Source organism: Ylistrum balloti, unplaced genomic scaffold, assembly GCF_031769215.1.
Source record: "Ylistrum balloti isolate Yb309-2 unplaced genomic scaffold, AGI_CSIRO_Ybal_v1 Utg370100, whole genome shotgun sequence".
NCBI lineage: Eukaryota > Metazoa > Mollusca > Bivalvia > Pectinida > Pectinidae > Ylistrum > Ylistrum balloti.
This window is the reverse complement of record NW_026782127.1, coordinates 25,155-47,737: the sequence shown is the minus strand read 5'-3', so window position 1 is coordinate 47,737 and position 22,583 is coordinate 25,155. Positions and strand designations below refer to the sequence as shown.

Below are 22,583 nucleotides of genomic sequence, written 5' to 3'. Positions count from 1 at the left end.
CTCGGGTCAGCAAGATCCGGTCTCGGGTCAGCGAGATCCGGTCTGAGTTCAGCAAGGTCAGACCGCTCGGGTATTATGGGACCAGCAATGAGACTGACCAGTGGTTCTGCCTCAAGTAGATCTGGCCAATCAAGGCAAAGCTCTGCAAGGTCAAATAGGTCACAGAATAGTCAAATTCCTTTGGCGGCACCCTCGTTACCTGGTGTAACTGTCGTGGAAATGGAGGACGATGATCTTGTATCAGTGACTTCGTTAGACTGATATCTCTGTAAAATGATTTTTTACGAATTGTTTTCCTGAAAACTGTTTTCTTATAAAATTATATCTTTGCTATTTGTCAAATATTAGTAAACAAATTTTGTTGCGTTTTCAAAGATATTTTGTGAAGAAAATTTAGGTAGAATGTATTTCAGATGTATAATGATTCTCTGTACTATTACATTTTCTGGTGTCGGTTCCTTTGAATCTGCATTAAAGGAAATGGAACTCTCTTGGTTGTAAAGGGTAAAAAGTTGAAATTTTCAAATGGACATGTACACTTATTGTTGAAGTGGAAATGAACAGGCAAGTTATTTTTTCATGTTAACATGGAGTTGAATCTCAAATACATCATCCTAGATACTCATTGTCAAGGTCCAAACCTGATTTTCAAGTTCAGACCTGTGTTAGGCAATACATGTATGTCTGTTTTAGTTATATCTTACAAAATGTACATTAGAGATGGTATTTTAGTTTTAGATAGAAATAAATCCTTCGTCATTGAGACTGACTGTGTTTGTAGACAAGTCTCACAAATGTTGATCATCATTAGACAATTTAAATGTTGGAAACTCTAAATTCTTATTACATAAAAATAAATAACACCACAGACTTTGATATATAGACTTTATCTACATCTTTACCTATACTAGAGTCAGTGTCTGTGATTAAGATGCTGTAGACTTGCTCAAGCCCCAGGACCAAAAATTAAATTTAGCCAGTCTTGTATTGGACAACTTATTGCTGTTTCACGTATCAGTGTTTTGTTAATTTGAAATTACTCATGAAGCTTTTGTGGTTTTCTATATATGCTGGTCAAAACACTTCTAAATTGTCAAATTATATTGAAGCAAATTAATTATGTAAAGCGTACAAATGAAGTATATGGCACAGATTTAATGAAGTAATGTTTATAGGTGGAGAGTAATTATTGTATCATTGTTATGAAGACTTTTTAGAAAACTTTTCTTTGATTCAGTCATTGCTACACTTCGTCTGATAAAGAGGATCTTCATTAACCCTCTCATGGTTATATCATTATTTTATAATTAATAATTTTCTTTCAGTATGTTGGGGTCAGACAGTATCTTTGTAAGACTTTATTGCTCAAAATCAAGAAGTGAAACAATCAGCAGACAGCATCTATAATTCTGAAGAAATAGGTCAGTTGCAGATCAGTTCAACATTTTGGTCAGCATGGCCTGTATTTAGATTTATGTGACATATTTAAGTCAGTTTGACCTATATTTAGATCAGTGTGACCTATATTTAGAAAAGTGTAAGCTATATTTAGATCAATGTAACTTATCATTTCCATTGAACTGGTTTCATTTCCATCATTTTAGGAAGAGATCTCCAGCATTTGTCATACTTCATTTATATGTTTCAAGTACTATAGCAATATTTTAAATGTAGGTCACTGTTACTTAAGATTTTGTACTTGACTAACTTTGAATGTTTCTGATTGCCTGGTTTCCCATTAATTGGGTTCTTGTTTGTTTACATACAATTTCTAGATTGTATATTATTTGAATTCTATGCAAATTTTACATGAAGAAGTATTTTTAAAGAATTATTTTACCCATGATTCTATGCAAAAACTTGAAATTATCATACTGTGTTTACTTTCATGAATCTTTTCACAATAATGTTTTCTTAATGTGAAGTTCTGATATTGAATGTACATGTAACATGTCATGAATATTGTATTTAAGAAGTTCTTGTTTTATTAAGCAGTTTACCGTTGTGTGTTTTATAATTGTCATATCATAGACAAACCTTTGTGAATATTTTGAGGCAGCCAATGTGTAAAATTGTGATAAAAACTGAGGAGGTTGTTTTCATTTACTCTTTAAAATATTATGTATCTACATGTAGAAAAAAAACTACACTTCATTTTTTTTCTGTTAACATTTTATCATAGAATTTTACTCAGCTGGTTCACTTTGCAATTCTTTAAAGTCAGGATTCCACCCTTTTTTTTCTCCCTCTCAATTGTTACATTTATCTTTAAAATAAAGATATGCATCATAACTTGCAAGTGATCAACATTCCTGATTCATTTGGATCAGACAACTTGACAATTCTCTCAGTATACTGTTAACCATTAATTTTTAAGGGTGGTTTATTTTTGTTGAGTTTGGTTTAAACTCTAAATCCACGAGTCTAATGAGATCTTTATTTGCACTTTCCATTTCTTTTTTATATGTATCTCACTTTTTAGTTAGAGGTTCCAAAATGATGGAAACCATTGAAAACAGTTTTGAAAATATGAATACCATCTACAGCTGCTTTTGAAAAATCCAATCAGTTACCTGGTAGTAGATGTTTCACAATAATAGGGATATTGAGCGCATTTTCCTACTGGGCTTGTCATTGATTCACTTTTTGCCATATTTATCATGCGATTAGCCTAACAAGCAAACACATTTTCCTTGTCTTAAAGTAAGGGAGAAAATGATATTGAAATAGCATTTCTGTAATGCTGCAATGCTACCTAGCAAGCAAACACATTTTCCTTGTCTTATAGTAAGGGAGAAAATGATATTGAAATAGCATTTATCTGTAATGCTACAAGGTGGGCTTATTAAGAGACATGCGATTAGCCTAGCAAGCAAACACATTATCGCTGTCTTAAAGTAAGGGGAAAAATGATATTGAAATAGCATTTATCTGTAATGCTACAGGGTGGGCTTATTAAGAGACATGGATCAATAAAGTATGATTTGAGATATAAGCCTACCAGCAATTGAGAATAATAGGTTTGTACTAAACGTATGCCTTAGTTTAATGTTTTTGTTTATTTACCACTTGATGTGGATCTATAGTACCTTAAATCCATGTCGTAGTATTTATAGTTTGTGTTGCATATACTCCCTACATGTCTTAATGCCAAAAATTTTGTAAAAACTCCAATTTGAACCTTTGATGTCGTCATATTTCATTACAGGTAAGTGTAACATAGGTAGAAAACTTTTCCCTCAATGTAATAAAACAATATCATTTAAAATTAAAAAAAGAAAAAAATTCTAAATGATGAGATTTTTTTATCAAGAAATAAACAATGAAGACTAATATTACCATATTTTAATTGTTCTTGATAAGCTGTCAAAAGATAAAAGTGTAGGAATTGAAGAGTCTGGGTAATGTTAAGCACAAATCTACAGTATTGATATATAGACTGTATATAGCTGTGGTAAGTGATGTGAGGTATTTACGGTAATTGTCCGTCCACCTGTCCGATCGTATAAATTTCACATGATAATATCATTCATATCCTTAATCGTTACCTGACAAGAACCTGAATGTGAATGTCGCTGACATGCTTCAATCTATGTGTATCGTGTGAAATATCTTTTTGAAGTGGATTCACATAGAAATCATTAGTATTTTACTGCAAAATCATATATTTTAGTGGGACTGAAAATTTGTGGTTTTCCAAATTAGAAAATAGTGCTGCATACACAGAGAAATGATTACTTTACACACATGTTGTAGCAGAAATTTACTGAGGTACCTGGAACGAAGACTGATGTTTTTTGGGTTTTTTTTTAAGATTTTGAAAGGCATACCTACAGGTGTATAGAATATTGTTTAAATTTTTATATGTAAATTTTATTTTATGACTTGTAATTGTTTTAAGAGATTTTATGAAATGAAAAAGTTTTAAAAAGGTGCATTTAAATGTTTTGAGTTGTGAATTACAAAGTGCTACGGTATGGTTGTGTGTAACTTCAGATTGTGCCTTCCACTGTGTCATGATACTTAATTCCGTAAGTCTGTAGTAGGATGTATTTTATAATTAGGTTCCATGTTTTATAATATTTCATTATTGAGTATTGTAGAGGTAGATACAGAAGGCATTGGGTGACAGGCAAAGCCTAAACTACAAAATCCTTATATGCTTTAAATAAGTGTATTTCTGTTGGTCATTATTTGCTGTTAATGTTATATTTTTGTCATTTCTAATTAATTAATTCTTTACACCACCTTTCACAATTTTTTCCTACGTATTTTCCAGATGTTTATCCCACTAGCAGTTATATCTACCAGAGTTATGTCCCTTTGGTGTAAGGATTATTTACCGAATAATGTTTCGATTATTTCTGTCATCAGAAAAAATGGCTGACAATTTGTGACAAGCAAATACATGAAGGAATTGTAGTTGTAAGTCTCTGGTATATTACTTAAATTTTGCAGAATATTTATTTATCGATATCAATATGTGAATATTTATTTACGTGTTGATATCGCTATTGTGAATATTTCATTCAGACATTAGGACAAGAAGTATATCTTTCTTGATTATGATATAATGTTGTTGGAAGAACTATCGTGCAAATGAGAAATAAAGTTATCGAAGGTGGATGATTTTTAAAAGTAGAAACAAATTACTATTGTCAGTACAAATGTATATATGTGTATGTATGGCTGCAGTTGGAAATTGAGCATGGCACAAAATTGATTTTTTTTTTTTTTTTTTTTTCAGAAATTTGTCAAATTTTTTAATGAATATACTTCATTTGGTATGATTGTACGACTAAAGGAAAATTGAAGTAGGGAACAGTTTCTTGTTTTCCATGTTTAAGAATCATTTAGTACATGTATTTCATAACAAATTATTTAAATTGTTTTGGAATGTGCCATGTTAGAAGTACACAATACCTGTGCTAAATTGTTACTTGACTTGAAGGTGCTTGAGAATTGTATATATTAAAGAGATGTAAATATACTAAACTTGTGTTGTTTCATTTAAAGCTTTTTCTTTCTTTGCTGAATTTATTGCCTGTAAACAGACGGGGTCATTTTGAGGCAGGCTCTCCTTCTATAAAACCTAGCTGGTACCTCACTGAACAACACACAGGAGACCATTCACAGGCTAATTAGCACCGTTAATATACAGTGTGTATACAACCATGTCACCACAGTCAGTCTGTGTCTTAGCTTCCTGAGAATTACAAATTAGCAGGGATAGAAAGTGCCCCAGCACATCAGATCTTCACCTGACGTTAAATAAGCCAAAAGATTTTATCAACAAAACAATCATGCTCTCTCATTTTAAGCACCAATTGTCTGTCATGCAAGTTCAATACCATTTGACTAACCCATGAATTTAACATCAAATTCAGATATCATACAGTTAGTGCAGTAGGAGCTGATTAAAGTTTTTCTGAAATTTTGCATTTAATCTGTGATTATATATCTGTTGATAAAACAAATTAGTTGGGCTTGTTAACTAAGAATGAGTTTGTCATTGTAAATAATTGTTTACAAATACCTGAATCAGTATTTCCATATAAAAGGCTACGGTTTTCACAAATACCTCAAACCTAACCGAGAAATTAGGCACACAGAATCACACTTGTTGTTGTTACTTAAGGTTGTCTGTAAGAGAGGTTCCCAGTGGATCTTAATATTCACCATCAATATGACTTGTAAACAAACCTGTCATATCTAAACACAACTAGTTGTACAAGATGTATAGATGTTTTAATGGAAATTTAATATTCAATATATAAAGATGATCAATAGAATTTCTGTCAGATCCTTATACAGGCACACTCTCCATTTGTGCCCACAAAGAAGTAAGTAAGATTAAAAATCTTTTTCATTTTCATCAAAAACTTTTTTTAAATGAAACAATGAACTTTACAACAAAGGTAGGTTTTACAGGTAACCACAGAAAAAAACACAGGTAGACTCATCTGAAATTGACAATTTCTAATAAAATTCTTCTCCATGTTCATGGAAGAAGGAGATTCAACCCTTCAATACTATAATACATGTTACTCGCAACAATATGGGTACAGTATATCTGGGAAGGGAGATAACTCTTCCTCTTTACTAGGACCTCTGTATAAAGAGATATGCTGTATGTTTAAAATTTTGGGTTATATGGAGGTTCGGAGAGGCAGTGATGGTTACACTGGGAAATGAATGCTGTCTAATCCTAGTTACACCATTTACGAGCTGACCAGATTAACGTGAAGTTAAGTCATGTATGTATCATCCTCAAACCTTGACGTGTGGCTGGTTGTGTTGTATTGGACATGTTAAGGCTGACAGGTTGAATTCCTACAGGTATCCAGCCTTCTTGATGATGATGAGGATGATATGGTGCAAGGGAGGCCAAGGTTTGAAATAATTTGTGTTGCTGCCTTTTGTAACATTGAAGATGCTAGATTGGTACAAGTCTAGGACTCATTTAACCATTTGACAGAGATATCCGTGAGAATGAATGTGTCTATAAATTGAGATATATTGTCCTGCACGTCTTGTTTGTTGAACGACAAGTTCCTGACACAACGCTGACTTACTCCTCAGAGCAGGATTGACATGGTGTAGCCGAACTTTCCACAAAAACTGTATCACAAAGTCAAAGCAGTTGTACTCATCCTCATGGTATCTGAAAGAATATTGGGAACAAAATCAAATGTGTGTGTTTGTGGATATGCATAATGTTAATCTCATTTTCCCCATAAATAAATGACATCAATTTAGTGACTTTCTTATGGTATGTTGATATTAAGGTCAATTTAAAGAGGAGATCCTAAAGGTGTCTGATCTTAATTCTATGTAAGCTTAGCCTTTCCATGTCCTTACCCTTATCTATTTGTGGTTCTAATAGGTTTTGTAGTCACACAGACACATGAAATTTGAGAATGATCTGTACAGTACTTTTGGAAAAATCACAACAATAAAACTTAATTTGTCAAATTCAAGAATACCACCTGTTGGCACAATTGTTTTGCATGACACAAACCGAAAGACATCGAGATATAAAATTTGAGAGTGAATGATTTATCAAGTACTTTTTGTATCTACAAACTATAACTGTCAAAATCAAAGATGGCCTCTGGTCAGCCATGTTGTTTCTTTATCCGTCAAAAATTGGACAATGCATATGAAGGACAACCTATGGAATTTGTGAACAGTCTACCCAGTCCGTAATCTCAAGAAAAAAACAGAAACAAATTACAACTTGTCCATCATCAAAATAAAAGATGGGTGATTGTCGGTCATTTTACTCTCCTGATTAGTCTCAAAATGTACATTACTATAGGAATCATTATATAATTAGAGAAAAATAGTGATTAGGAATGTTGAAGGACTGACGATGGACGGACCACAGACACAAGGTAATTATAAACTGTAATAGCCAAATATCTGCTCATGGTAGACGATTTATGGTGAGATATAAATACATCGAATCAGTTGTGATGTACTCGGTAATATTTTCTGACTTTAGTGTGAAGGTCACTTTTGCTATTAACATATATTTTTTCAGTTCAATGCATGTATTTCAGTATCAATGTACATTTTTTGTTTTTTTTTTATTTCAATTTCCAATTCTACAGACCTGGAGGTCCACTTACAGAATGGATAACAAATATAGCACAAGAATAGATATTACAGTCACATGAAACAGAACTATTAAATGTATAAAATATGGAACTATCGGTAAAAGGCATTCATGAGTCGTGCTTTAAATGTGGTGAGAGACAAATAAAACATATCACAGTCTGAAACAAGACCACGAGAGTTAAAATTTGACTGAATTCTGTTTAAAACACACATCATCTCAATTTTGCCATGTGAACACTATGGCAATACATGAACTTTGGCAGGAGGTGGTCTTATCACGAGAGGTGGTCTTATTACAAGACAATGATATACATGTAGTACTATTGATGTTTCTACTAAAATTGTAACAGATGTTGGTGGGAATGTTATAGAACAATGACAAAATATTTATTGGCATATCTATTGAAATTTTGATATAAATAGACGAGCTTATTACCAGGCATCGTGGTACTGTGGAGACAAGGTGATATAATTATGTTTTATCAAGGGTGTCAATCAGAAATACCACAAACCTGTACTTCGTCCAGAGGTCACTTTTACTCAGTCTTCGTAAGGTTAGATCCCATTCTGATGAGAAATCACCTGACGTTTGTATCATCTCTATGGAAACACATTGGTCCCAGCCAGGTGCATTAATGTTAACACCCTCCTCATCGTAATCAAATGTTACACCTGTGTAATGGAATCTACATGTCATACAATGTGGAATCAACATGTCATACAATGTGGAATCTACATATACAATGTGGAATCAATGTGTCATACAATGTGGAATCTACATGTCATACAATGTGGAATCTATATGTCATACAATGTGGAATCAACATGTCATACAATGTGGAATCAATATGTCATACAATGTGGAATTGACATGTCATACAATGTGGAATCTACATGTCATACAATGTGGAATCTACATGTCATACAATGTGGAATCTACATGTCACATAATGTGGAATCAACATGTCATACAATATGGAATCAATATGTCATACAATGTGGAATCTACATGTCATACAATGTGGAATCAACACGTCATACAATGTGGAATCTCCATTTCATACAATGTGGAATCTACATGTCATACAATGTGGAATCAACATGTCATACAATGTGGAATCTCCATGTCATACAATGTGGAATCTACATGTCATACAATGCGGAATCTACATGTCATACAATGTGGAATCTACATGTCATACAATGTGGAATCTACATGTCATACAATGTGGAATCAATATGTCATACAATGTGGAATCTATATGTCATACAATGTGGAATCAACATGTCATACAATGTGGAATCTACATGTCATACAATGTGGAATCAATATGTCATACAATGTGGAATCTATATGTCATACAATGTGGAATCTACATGTCATACAATGTGGAATCAATATGTCATATAATGTGGAATCTACATGTCATACATGTCATACAATGTGGAATCAATATGTCATACAATGTGGAATCTAAATGTCATACATACAATGTGGAATCAATATGCCATACAATGTGGAATTTACATGTCATACAATGTGGAATCAATATGTCATACAATGTGGAATCAACATGTCATACAATGTGGAATCTACATGTCATACAATGTGGAATCTACATGTCATACAATGTGGAATCTACATGTCATACAATGTGGAATCAACATATTATACATTGCGGAATCAACATATTATACATTGTGGAATCAAAATGTCACCCAACATGACATATCCATGTGATTAGATAGGTCACAGAGTGACTTACCTCTAATTAAGTCAGTAACAAGTGACTAGATGGTTCGACACTGTGACATACCCCTAGCTTTGCCAATACATTGTGACCAGATGGTTCACCACTCTGACATACCCCTAGCTGAGCCAGTAACAAGTGACCAGATGGTTCGACACTGTGACATACCCCTAGCTGAGCCAGTACATTGTGACAAGATGGTTCACCACTCTGACATACCCCTAGCTGAGCCAGTACATTGTGACCAGATGGTTCACCACTCTGACATACTCCTAGCTGAGCCAGTACATTGTGACAAGATGGTTCACCACTCTGACATACCCCTAGCTGAGCCAGTACATTGTGACAAGATGGTTCACCACTCTGACATACCCCTAGCTGAGCCAGTACATTGTGACATGATGGTTCACCACTCTGACATACCCCTAGCTGAGCCAGTAACAAGTGACCAGATGGTTCACCACTCTGACATACCCCTAGCTGAGCCAGTACATTGTGACAAGATGGTTCACCACTCTGACATACCCCTAGCTGAGCCAGTACATTGTGACAAGATGGTTCACCACTCTGACATACCCCTAGCTGAGCCAGTGCATTGTGACAAGATGGTTCACCACTCTGACATACCCCTAGCTGAGCCAGTAACAAGTGACCAGATGGTTTACCACTCTGACATACTCCTAGCTGAGCCAGTACATTGTGACCAGATGGTTCACCACTCTGACATACCCCTAGCTGAGCCAGTACATTGTGACAAGATGGTTTACCACTCTGACATACTCCTAGCTGATCCAGTACATTGTGACAAGATGGTTCACCACTCTGACATACCCCTAGCTGAGCCAGTACATTGTGACAAGACGGTTCACCATCTGACATACCCCTAACTAAGTCAGTAACAAGTGACCAGATGGTTCACCACTCTGACATACCCCTAGCTGAGCCAGTACATTGTGACCAGATGGTTCACCACTCTGACATACCCCTAGCTGAGCCAGTACATTGTGACAAGATGGTTCGACACTGTGACATACCCCTAGCTGAGCCAGTAACAAGTGACCAGACGGTTCGACACTGTGACATACCCCTAGCTGAGCCAGTACATTGTGACCAGATGGTTCATTAATGTGACATATACCTTATTTAAACCTTAATTTGGTGAAGAAAACCATGTAGAAGTATCTCTCTCAACACTGACAAATAAATAAACTGCTGAGTCATACATACCTTGGGAATCTGTCAATCCTATATGTAGATTTGATGCATCTGTGTAATTTCTGAACAAGAGAAATTGAATACACTGACTCTATTGAATTTATATGAAACAAATATACAAAGGTTGTAATTTCAAAATTCAAATGTAAACTTCCTTCTTTTCTTTGAATCGTATGAAACTATATCACTGATTATTTCAAAATCACATATTTTCATGGAACTCAATTTTGTAGCTTTCCGTAAAATTCCTATTTCCTGGACACTTGAGTATGAATAAATATTGCTCATATCTTTGTGGATTAAGAGTTCCAATGAAATCAATGATAATAAAACACCCATGAAAGTTAATGATGTTAAAGCAGTTGTTTAAATCATGCCAAAAGATCAATTTAACACCATCGTTTTATTTATATATATATATATTGGAGATGGCTTAATATAAGATTTATAATCTTGTTGCCAGATCCATTTTCAATTTTATAATTTGTGTATGTAGATGTTGTAAATGAAAATCTGAAAATAAAATAATGTTTAAACCAACATATATATATTAATATAAAATAAAAGTATGAGACAACTAAAAATTATTAAGTGTTGACAAGGAATTTTTGAAAATAATTTTTTCAGAAACTGCAAAGAAAAATTGTCAGGGTGACTTACTGAATATTAGAGCCTTGCTTGGTGATTCTCTTCCCTTCAGCAATATATATATGGTTGTCCTTAAAACCAGACATTTTTTTCTTGATGAATATTGAAAATCCTAATGAGCTGGTGTATGTTTACTTACTGCAGAAATGTCCCTAGAGTTGGTTTAATGATGATAGCAAATGGATGCTTCTGTGCTTGTACAAATGGAGATGGCAAAACATATGGTGGTATTCGACTTTCAGTTTCTGTGGTGCTTCTACCACACAGCGGGCAGATCAGGGGAATGGAAAAACATAGAATATTCTGAGTTCTGTCACAGTGTTGAAAGCATCTCACTGTATAAGGGTCTGTAGCAGTCATCTTTAAGAATAAAAGCATGAAACCATTTCAAAAACATTTAAAAACCTCAAAACCTGCATTTATCTCCAATACATTGGAAGGCCATCCTTAAATTACTGCATGGTGATTTGACATTAAGCAATGTAAACCAAACTTGACCCCTAATTTAAAGTAATTATAAATCCCCTTAGTGAGGAGAGTAATTAAATACCAGCACGTAAAACTTTTTAAAAAACTTATTTTAAATGTTTCCACACTCTATTGATATATGATTTCGCTGAATTATAGATTTTACTAATTTCATGTCTTAAACATCATGTGTGACATGAAGTATATATTTTTCATAGACCTATTAATTGTTTTTATGCTGTGTTTTTTTCTTATTTTTCACTTTTAAGGTGACACTATCCTTATGTTAATATATGAGTGCCCATTCTTTTACTTTTCTTACTAATTACAAAATGTAATTAACTTGGGTATAAAAATAAATGCTTAATTTTCTTTACAATAATTATCTAATTGTAATCAAATCACATGAAACTTTTCATTAAAATGAAATTTCAGTTTTGTATAAACTATATGTATACTAATCTAATCTGGATACAAGTTCTCCCATACCATATCAAATTAACTTGTGTTATCTGGCACCCAGTGTTTTCACTAATCTCTTTTTATATATTGACAAGGTGTTCAATTAGGAAGGTTGCCCTGTAAAGTAAAAACCTACTTTGTATCCCCAGTTATAAGGTAATTGTAAAATCCCTTCAGGACAGGTTTGATACAATTAATTAGCTAATTAAGGTAGATGTATACACTATCAGATAATATTATGAAGGATTTCGTCTGACATTTTATTTTTTATTATGCCATGGTCAATAGACTATTGGGATGTACACAGACAAGAAGTATAATCTTGTGGTTAGAAAACGAATCCGCGAGATTATTATATATAAATACCGCTGTTTCACTGTTGATTGCAATATAGTATGACTACCTTATCTACCTATCGTATATTTTGTACAGTACTGGTGTGGCCTGAAGCAGTGTCAGCGTGTCTGTCCAAGTTTGTTATAAATCACTGACTGACAAAACTGGACCACCCTTTAATTGAGCCAGAGGATATATGCAAACTACAAATATATGCGTCACACGGTGTGTTTTACCTATGTTTTATATATCAATGTTTTCAAAATTTTCGAGGCATCTTAATATTTTGCCACATAATGAATGCTATTTTTTTTAAATATAGATAATAAACAGCCAATGGCATATCAGCTCTGTGTCATTATTAACTTTTAAGATATAAATTCTACCTCCGTCAACACCCCCCCCCTAAAAAATAGAACATAAGAGAAAATGGTAAAAGTAAAATACATTTCATTTCACCACAGGTAATCTGGTACTACCAATGTCGTTTTTTAAACACACATCTATGCTCTCGGCACATACTCGGATACTTACCATCCAGTGTATAGCTCGAAATGTAGACCATATCACGTGACAGCTATAAATAACTGTCGTAAAGTAGAACTATATTGTGAAATCATAAATACATTTATTTAATAAATAATGCTTAATATCACTATATTTTGTCCTGCTTTTGATTTTTATTAAATTATAAAATATCATCGATAATTTTAAAAAAATCAATGACAACACAAAAAAATAAGTTGTTGTCTGCGTGACAACAACGTTTGGTTGATATTCTGGTAATGACAGAAAAATTCAAGGTAAAAATAGACCATGCTAATAAAATTGTTTTGCTTTCGTTTTTGACACGTGTATGAAAAAGACCGTTAATTATCGAATGTATCTTCGCCGACTGGTTTTAATGGGATACGTTTAATATTTAATTATCTGAAATAATCCGCTCTAATTTTAAGAATGCTGGCGGCGGTTTTGAAATTGAAAGTTGACAATCTAGAACGCCTCCTGTCAGAGCTGAAGATAAGAGTTTGTCAACATGGCGACCTACGATTTGATAAGTCGTAAGCTGCAGAAGCATAATACAGATAAAAAGGAAATGAAAGAAACAAATTCTGCCGATTCATTCATGGACGAAGGAGATAAACCCACGATGTCAAAATCATCCGACATCAAAATATTTAGATGGTCTTTCAACAGCACAATTCTAGTGACGCATGTGAACATTTTCTTGTATGCAACATGTTTCTGGATACAGACAGGAGCATTACCAGTTAGTATATTTTAGATATTATATCAGAAAAAGGACAAAAATTAATCCATATCCATGTCTCTTTTTGACAATATATTGTCTTTTGTACCATGATTATCAGCAGGGACCTATAATACGTACCTGTTATAAGCCAATGCATTCATGCACTCCTGTATTACCATGGACTTGGGCAAATTAAGTCCTAAATCAGTCAAAGTACTAATAATTACAACTTCAAATTTCAATTATAAGCATCCTCCGAATTTCAATTTTGAGACAGATAAAAAGACGATTTAAAGAAAGCGCTAGTGCATACAGTAATATGTACCAGAGTCCCATTCTTCCAATCAGTTATTGCCAGTCCTATCTATTGAGATAACCAATCTAAGCCTTTTGTGTTTGTAACAACACAACAGGACATTTTTTTCCTTATCATGGACATACATAAATATCCACACATCAATACTAGACATCCAGATCTAGTTTCACATGTCAGTGTGACTGAGCGAAATAAAATCTCTCTCCAGCCACAACCATATCCAAGAGGTTTATGATATAAACTAATTTCTGTTAAAATTGATCAAATGTTTATGTTCATACAGAATAATAGAATTTGAAATTCATAATCTGATAACTGTCCTAAAAGTGTTTTAGCTATTTTGAGAAGGAAATGTCTCTCTTGTTAATCAGATTTTAAATATATTTATCTTATTTCAATGGTGATACACTTTATCAGTGTGTTGTATTGATTGTGTTACTCTTAATGATTAATTACTTTTGACTTTGAGCCAGAAGCTGAAGACACCATCATATGGACCACTACATCGAAGCTTGTCTCTAAATTATATAAGAGATAAACTGTTAGAGTAACTACCATCGTGATACTGAAGTGACTTTCACCGATCTTTGCACCCCTTTATAAAGGGGTCATTAAGTCAACTTGATTTCATTCATCAGTCTTGTTGACTTTGTTATAAGTGTTCAGGACACAGTGTTATTAATGTATCATATTTTCATGGAAAGTTGAGAACATTTTAGATGGTATATCCTGGTGTCTATTAATTCAATAGTGTCAGTTTGATAGCTCTTTAATACCTTGATATCATGTTTAGATTCTGAAGTAGAAGTTATTTCCCATTTTTGTTTGATATAGTGTAAGAAGTTTGTTTCAGTGTCTAGTTATACATGTGCATATATATATGTAACAGAGGTCATTTTTCATCTCAGTTCCTCCGCTAGGAATCGAACCCAGGACCCCTGGCTTACTAGTCTGACGCTCAACCAATCGAGCTAAAGAGAAGTTCTCTCTAGCCGAGTGGTATATTGCAGCTAGTATTTTACCAGTGTTACATATATATGAAGTGAACTTATATATTTTCTTTTTGTAGTTTTTGCCCATATTTCCTATTTTTTTTTTTTTTTTTTTTTCAGTCATTGACCTCTGTAAGTGTTATCACCCTTTTTTGCCCTAATCATTGTAACACGTTTTGAATTTTGAATCATTGTAGTATTTGACCAAGAAGCTGGGAGTAGATATGGTTGTGTTTGGATACCTCCAAACCACTTTTGCTGTTGTTCAGCTTGCGGGTGGTCCATTGTTTGGAAGATTTGGTGACTTGTTTGGAGGGAGAGCAGCCATGATGTTGGCTTTCGCCTCAGCATCAACAACATATCTCTTCCTTGGACTGGCAAACAGCTTTCCACTTCTGTTCATATCCCGTCTGCCATCAATATTCATGCATGCAATGCAAGGTTTGTAAAGTCAAAAAATACAGAGAATGTGCATAGTACTGATCATTTTATGTACCACATTTATTTTGCAGTTACCAATGTCTAGTAATGAGACCAATGATATCTCTGTAAATACTTTTCTGTAATAAGCCAATTCTCCTACATTGTATAATCATTTGGTGGATTATTGTAGGATGAATATGCGAGGATTTTATGTTTTTGATGATAATGGATTTAAAATGTTTTGGTCTCAGTTTGTGGTCAGATATACCTATAGGAAGATTAGAGACTTTCTCTTATTCTCAAAAAAAAAAAAAAAAACAGAAAATTGTTATTTATATTTTTTAAAGCTGAGTCTAATTTATTGAAAAATCATGTGAACTCAATGCAAGTTTTTGAAATTGAAATTTTGCCCAATCCTAATCATTTTATTTTCAAGGAAGCTATATATTTTAGCCGTAGTCGTCCTCTTGTTTTATGTAACTTTTCAGAAAAAAGCTTATACTTACCATAATTGTTGAAATATGTGGTACCAACATTTTTCATCTTTTTATTTGACCTATGCAAACTTCAACATTAGTGGCAAGGTTGGATGTATGACCAAACTGTATGGTTCCACTAGAACAAAACATTGAGGTAAAATTTGATTTTTAGGTGGGCAGATGATTGTGACAGACATGGGAGACAAACAACAACGGGCAGCTTCACTAGGCATGCTGGGATTGTCATATGGTGTAGGGATGGTTGTGGGGCCATTCATTGGTGGACTCATCACAAAATACTCAAGGTGAAATAATAACCTTGACTATTTACATCCAAAAAAAAAAAAGAATATCGAGAAGAAATAATTTTATTAATGTCAAATATCAAAAGTCCATTTAGGACACTAATAAAACTCTATTTAGATATTGTTTGCTATTGAACTTGTGACTTTGACCTTTGCACTGTATTGTGGTTTTTGGCAATGTAGACCCAGATTTCTCTTACTAAATTTTATTGTCACAATTATGAAGTATATTTTTCAATGTCTAAATTACAGAAGTTGCAAAAAATAAAAATAAAAATATAAAATTTCAGAAAATCGACAAAACAAAATTTACAACAAAATTTTAAATCCTCGAATATACCTCCCTTATGGATAATACATTTAAAAGATATTCACAAGTTTGATAGAATCTGATTTGTAACCCGTTGTTTTCCTCTTTGTAGTGAGCAGACAGCCGCGTTTGCAGCCTGTTTTGGATCTGTACTCTCGGTATTCATCGCATTCTTCTTTATACCAAAGAAAACCAAGAAAACAACTGTAACAAGCACCTTAGAAGGTATTGTTTAAATTGAAGTCACTGCAAATTAAATCACTCTGAAAAATTAAAACTCCACTTCATGCTTAGAATTTATTCACTTTGATTGATATTTTACTGAAATAGTTTAAAGCGTTTTTTAAAACCATTGTTCAATTTTAACAAAATATTTGATGTTTAAATGAACAGAATTGAAATTACATAATTTCTTTTGTATCAGACATGGTTTCTTTCTGTTTAAGCTGTATGGAAATTAACTTCTTCACCAACTCATGGTTTGTAACATCATTAAGGAATTGGTTATGGTTGTAGTATAATACATTACATCTTTTAATTGTTGTTCATCGTAACCTTCTATCATTTTTATTTCCAGAAAAACAGTCCTCTGTGTTTGACATCAACAAGATTGTAAAATTAGTAATGGCTCCAGGGGCCTTATTTCTGTTGATCATTCGAGCTGCTGCAGGTACGCTGACAAATGTTTCATCGTAATTCTGTAATGGGGAACTTATCATATAAACCAGATTTAAAGTTCACAGAAACCACTGGGTAAATATTGTATTTAACGGGGTGCTACCTTTCATCCCTGTGAACTACATGTACTTCTGCATCTAGGTCTACACCTGTTAATATTTTGTGGTCATTAGTCAGAGGAAATAGGTCAAAGGTCAAAGGTCATACTTGACCTTTTTTTCAAATCAAACAGCATTTCCTGGCAGTAGTGAGTTGGGAGGTGGGTTATATATATGAGACTGTCAATAACTCTTTTTTAATTCCTGAAATAATATTCCTCTTTTCTCAACAGGTATACCTATTGGTGTGTTCCAGAGCATGTTTTCTGTTGTTGCCTTGGAAACCTTCAAATTGCCACCTGAACAAAATGGCTATATACTCTCATATATTGGAGTATTAACCATGGTAAGTACATCAACGTGAATATTCCAATAAATAAATAAAAATTTTGTCAATAAGAAAACTCTGTACAATTTTTTTTTTTTAAGTAATATTTATTTCTTGTGGATTAATGTTTTGTGACAGTTTTCAGAAACTTGAAAAGGTTTTTTACATGTTATGTACAATTATAGGTGGTGTGTATATTTGTTTTTTGTCAGGTATGCTTGATAATGGGATCACTGCTTTACTACGATGCTGCTGAATTAATTTTGGCAATAAATCAATTTTCAGATGTTTGAAAGAAGAGAAATTTGTGGTCAAACTGTTAAAAATTCTCAAATTACTGATGTATCGATGAGTGCCCTCTCATACTTTTTTTCAGATTGTACAAGGATTAGGTGTATCCATACTGACAAAGAAATACTCGGAAACCTCTATTTTGAAGTGGTCGTCTTTTTCCCTCATCTTCTCCTACCTGGCATTGGTATGTATTCTGCCACTGTAAAACTTACTGTGTCAAACACACTTGAATCAAATACATTGTATCATTCAAATGTTTAGTTCGGTCACGATTTTTCTCTTAACACAGGTGATTTGAAACTAAATTTAAAATAAGATACACTGTGTTTGTTTACATTTTTATGGGCATATCTGTCGGAAACCAAGAGGAAAAAACAAGCGATAACTACGCACAGATGCAGATTGATAAAAGTATTAGTTATTGACACATTAGATTATGATTTGAAGTACATTTACTGGGTAGACATGTACATATACAAGGTGTAAGCTTTATTTTATTCTATTTTACATTATACATTCTTATGGTACTGTATGTGTGACGTTATGCTTCAGTGACGTTGCCGCGGCCTTCACCTTTTCGTAACCCAGCTCTTAGCTATCAATGTTATATCAATGTAGAATGTTCATGAGGATGTATTTATATAAAAATGTTTTTGTTTGGACTTGTTATCTAAAAGGTATAAACGTGAATGCAATATTTGTTTTAGATTTCACTAAGTTATGTGTAAGAAGAATGGATGCATATTCATGCATGTCTTCCAGTGTTTCACATTACATTTTTAGGTCATCTGACCGAAGGGTCTGGCGTCGTCCTTCATACGTCGTCCGTCGTAAACCTTTTCAACTTCTTCTCAAGTTCTACATGTCTCATTGAGCTGAAACTTACCTGAAATGATCATGACATGATCCTGACCAAAGTTTGTAAATTTTGGGTTGGTCCGAAATCCAACATGGCTGCCATCTTGAAAAAACATTTTCGACTTCTTCTCAAGTTCAAAATTTGAAATCTTGTATTGTATGTCAGATGACCGTTAAGGCCCATGGGCCTCCTGTTTCTTCTATATTCGTACTTATATCTGTTTATCTATATAAAAGATATCATTAGTGTATACAATTATAAAATGTTACTTATTCATTTCTGTCACATTATGAGACATGCATTCAGTAAATAACCAATGAAAATAGGCTGAATCTTCTATGCAAAACGTCTTTGTCATAGAAACATGGCTATGTTGAACCATCGGATAAGTCAAATATTTCATTTGGTCCCTTCAACTTAACTTATCCATGTTTTACTGTATATATTATCTACCTTTACTGGTTACAGGAGTTTTAAGAAGAAATTTAATGGTTTTTCTTGGTTTTTTTTCCTGGAGATTTATTCACTTTCAATTTGTGTGATGAAAAACTACAACTGGGGTATATGTATACAAAGGATTCTGCTTCACAACTTTGTTCCAAAATTAATTTCTTGTTTAAAACTGGCTCTAGTTCTGAAGTCTTAAGCACTGACCAATTTTGACAAGTTTACGCTCCCATGAAGTGTTGCTCTGTAACATGCAAAACATGATGTCATTATTGAGATAATGTCTGTTCTTCTTGTTTTTTATTTTTCTCCTCAAAAACTGTTTTGAAATAAAAAAAAAGCTGCATGTCATTTAAATATCGTATGAGTATACTTGATAATAAGTTTTTACATTCTTAAAATAAACTTTCATGCTTGGGATTTCACCTAAACGAGACACCTGTGTAAGAATATTTGAAATATGACTGTAGAAGTAATTTACTATAGAATTTACTTATCTCTTGACTGGATCTGTGTTTATAGGCCTTTGTCACCAACGTCCAGCAGCTTTGTATAGTGATGGCACCTCTAGTGATGGGACTGGCTTCTTCTAACATCGTCATCAGCTCAGTGCTGACTCGTACTGTATCTGAACTTGACACAGGTAACAAAGTTATCTCCCTTCTGCACAAATTATCTCCCCTTGTATAGTGATGACATCAATAGTGATGAACTCGCTTCCTCTAACATCGTCATCAGCTCAGTGCTAACTCATACTGTATCTGAACTTGACACAGGTAACATAGTTATCTCCCTTCTGCACTAATTATCTCCCCTTGTTTAGTAATGACACCACTAGTGATGGGAATCTCTTCCTCTAACATTGTCATCAGCTCAGTGCCGACTCGTACTGTATCTGAACTTGACACAGGTGACACAGTTATCTCCCTTTAGTAGTAATTAGCTCCCCTTGTATAGTGGATGGCACCACTAGTGAGGAACCTTTTAATACTTCATCTTATATCAACATCATTTGCTCTATAGAGTTTGCATGAAAGCAATGAGATCTATCTTCCCTCCAGTTGAAATATATTTTCTTTTAACTCAAGGACTGCTTTGATTTACAAATAAAATTTTGTTGTCAAAATATCTAATGTAGTAGCTCTGGCATATATTCTTATGTTGGGAACATTTGAACAACAATGCACTAAAGGTTCTTGTCTGACTTGTGATTTGTACCTTGAGTTATCTCCCTTCCACACTTCTACAAATCTAAGTAATGTAAAGGTTCTCATTTTCAATGGTTTATATGAAATCCTGTTAAAATACTAGCTGCATTAAACTGTTTGCCTAGAGAGAACTTCTCTTCAGCTCAATCAGTTGAGCATCAGACTTGTAAGCTAGAAGACCTGGCCCCACTTGTATAAAACATCTCAACTTCAGATTTCCTAAAGTCAAGGTTTTCCTCTGCTGATATCTCCTCAAAAACGGCTTGTATAAAATTTTCTCAAGGAACAGGAGGAAGTCCTCGGCTAGGATGTCCTGAAATTCCTTGAGGAATTTTCATACAAGATATTTTCAAGGAGATATTAGCTGAGGAAAATCTGGGCTTGAGGAAATCTGAAATTGAGATATTTTATACAAGCGGGGCCTGGATTTAAAACCTAGCGGAATCATTGAAGTAAATGATGACCTCTGTCACATTCTCACTCATGGAGGAACTCGCAGAGATACATAGCGTTCCTTTCACAAGCATCGCTGTAACCCCTTGATATCAAAGATGAGTTTTTTCTTTTCCAATTTAAACCCAAAATGTAAATTGTGTCAGACTATTCATTTGTTGATTAAGGCCGAAAGCACATAGTTCTTAAATTATTAAATTATTTATAAACTGATTTTATACCCAAATATATACATATGTAGTGATGAGCTACAGTGCAAAAACAAGATTTTTTCCCTCCTTTTTTCATTCTTTCCTGTCTTTCCTTTTTCTTTCTCTGCCTTTCTCTTCCACTTTTCTTCTTTCCCTGTTTCTCTTGATAAGATGATATATGTGTATTTCTGTTTTATCAACTGATGTAAATTAGCATACATGTGAGCTGTGTGATGTCTGTGTAAATATATGTTATGAATGAAATCAACACCATATATTGCTGAAAATTCTGATTAAAAAAGAAAATTACAAAAAAAAGGACGAGTTATTTCCAGAAAGGGGAGTATGTAACCCTGGTAAAGACTTGTGGAGCTTAAGACTAGTTAGTCAGAGGCATTGAAATAAATAATCACCCCTGTTACATGTATTTTTTACTTTTTTTTCATTGAATAATTGGCAAAAAATAATTACCTTCAAACTATACTAATGATGCATTTGTCATGAATTTGGTGGAAAATACATCCCTTTTCTATAACATAGTAATCTGCAGCATTTAACAGAACGATAAAACAATCTTGATAGTTTTTACCAAATATAAGATACCATTTTATTATCTTTTGTAGGTGCAATGCTGGGATTAAACATGGCTGTCAACTCACTTATACGATCTCTATCCCCGACCATTGGTGGCATGCTCCTGAAATATTACGGTTTTCCATCATTTGGATACTTAGGTTTTGTTATGTTGTCAGGGGTTACCATATTTCTGTTCTTGAAAATGAAAGATGTTTGATGTTGTAGTTATTTAGCAGGATTGAAATTTGTTTATTTATATTTAATTTACTAATGTTGTAGGTGGCAGTACATATTTGTATGTATGTACGTAGTAAATACTGGGTATTGATATTTTTAAAAAATTTGTTTATGTTTTGAGATTCTGCGGCTTGGGCAGGGGATGGCAGGAGGGACTTGCATAAGAATCTTGCAAGTGTTATAGAATTATAGTATTGTGACCATTGTTTTGTCAGATCTTTCATTTAATGTACCTAAAAAAAATATGTCAGTCTGAAAATTTTGTCATCCACTTTGTGTTGAACCCTGTAAACAATTTCTGTAAGGCAATTCCATTGAAACATCTATCACACCCCAGGATGTCAGGTTTGGTTTAAGGGTACCACCCAAAGAATTTGATAATTAGCTTAGAAAATAGAAGTGATTTATATTTTGGAATCATATTAATATTTTACTGGTCATATGTAATACCAGCTTGTCCTAAATGTGATTCCAACAGGACTGTAGTTTCAAATTTCGAAGATTGTTGATTCTTTTGTCATGTTTTCTTTGCTGTGAATTTTCCACCAAGATATTTGTATAAAACTTCACTGTAGGGGAATATTTTGTTCAGTCGTCGAATATTGTAATTGGTTTAAGGATAAAAATATCTAAA

At 33.5% G+C, this 22,583-nt stretch overlaps 2 protein-coding genes across 2 annotated transcripts; one reads left to right on the top strand and one right to left on the bottom strand.

Moving 5' to 3' along the window:
• Positions 1-5,924: 5,924 nt before the first annotated feature.
• LOC132550000 (MKRN2 opposite strand protein-like) lies at positions 5,925-11,597 on the bottom strand. The gene is made up of 4 exons (XM_060213994.1): positions 11,377-11,597; positions 10,602-10,651; positions 8,136-8,295; positions 5,925-6,664 (listed from the first exon to the last, which is right to left on the bottom strand). Exons 1-4 carry the CDS (start codon positions 11,595-11,597, stop codon positions 6,460-6,462), a joined length of 636 nt encoding a protein of 211 aa, XP_060069977.1. The 3' UTR covers positions 5,925-6,459.
• A 1,783-nt stretch (positions 11,598-13,380) lies between these two features.
• On the top strand, positions 13,381-22,329 carry LOC132550016 (solute carrier family 22 member 18-like). The gene is made up of 9 exons (XM_060214014.1): positions 13,381-13,773; positions 15,261-15,504; positions 16,138-16,270; positions 16,693-16,805; positions 17,158-17,250; positions 17,590-17,702; positions 18,061-18,162; positions 19,807-19,927; positions 21,760-22,329. The coding sequence occupies exons 1-9, from the start codon at positions 13,540-13,542 to the stop codon at positions 21,927-21,929; spliced, it is 1,323 nt and encodes a 440-aa protein (XP_060069997.1). The 5' UTR covers positions 13,381-13,539; the 3' UTR covers positions 21,930-22,329.
• Positions 22,330-22,583: the final 254 nt, after the last annotated feature.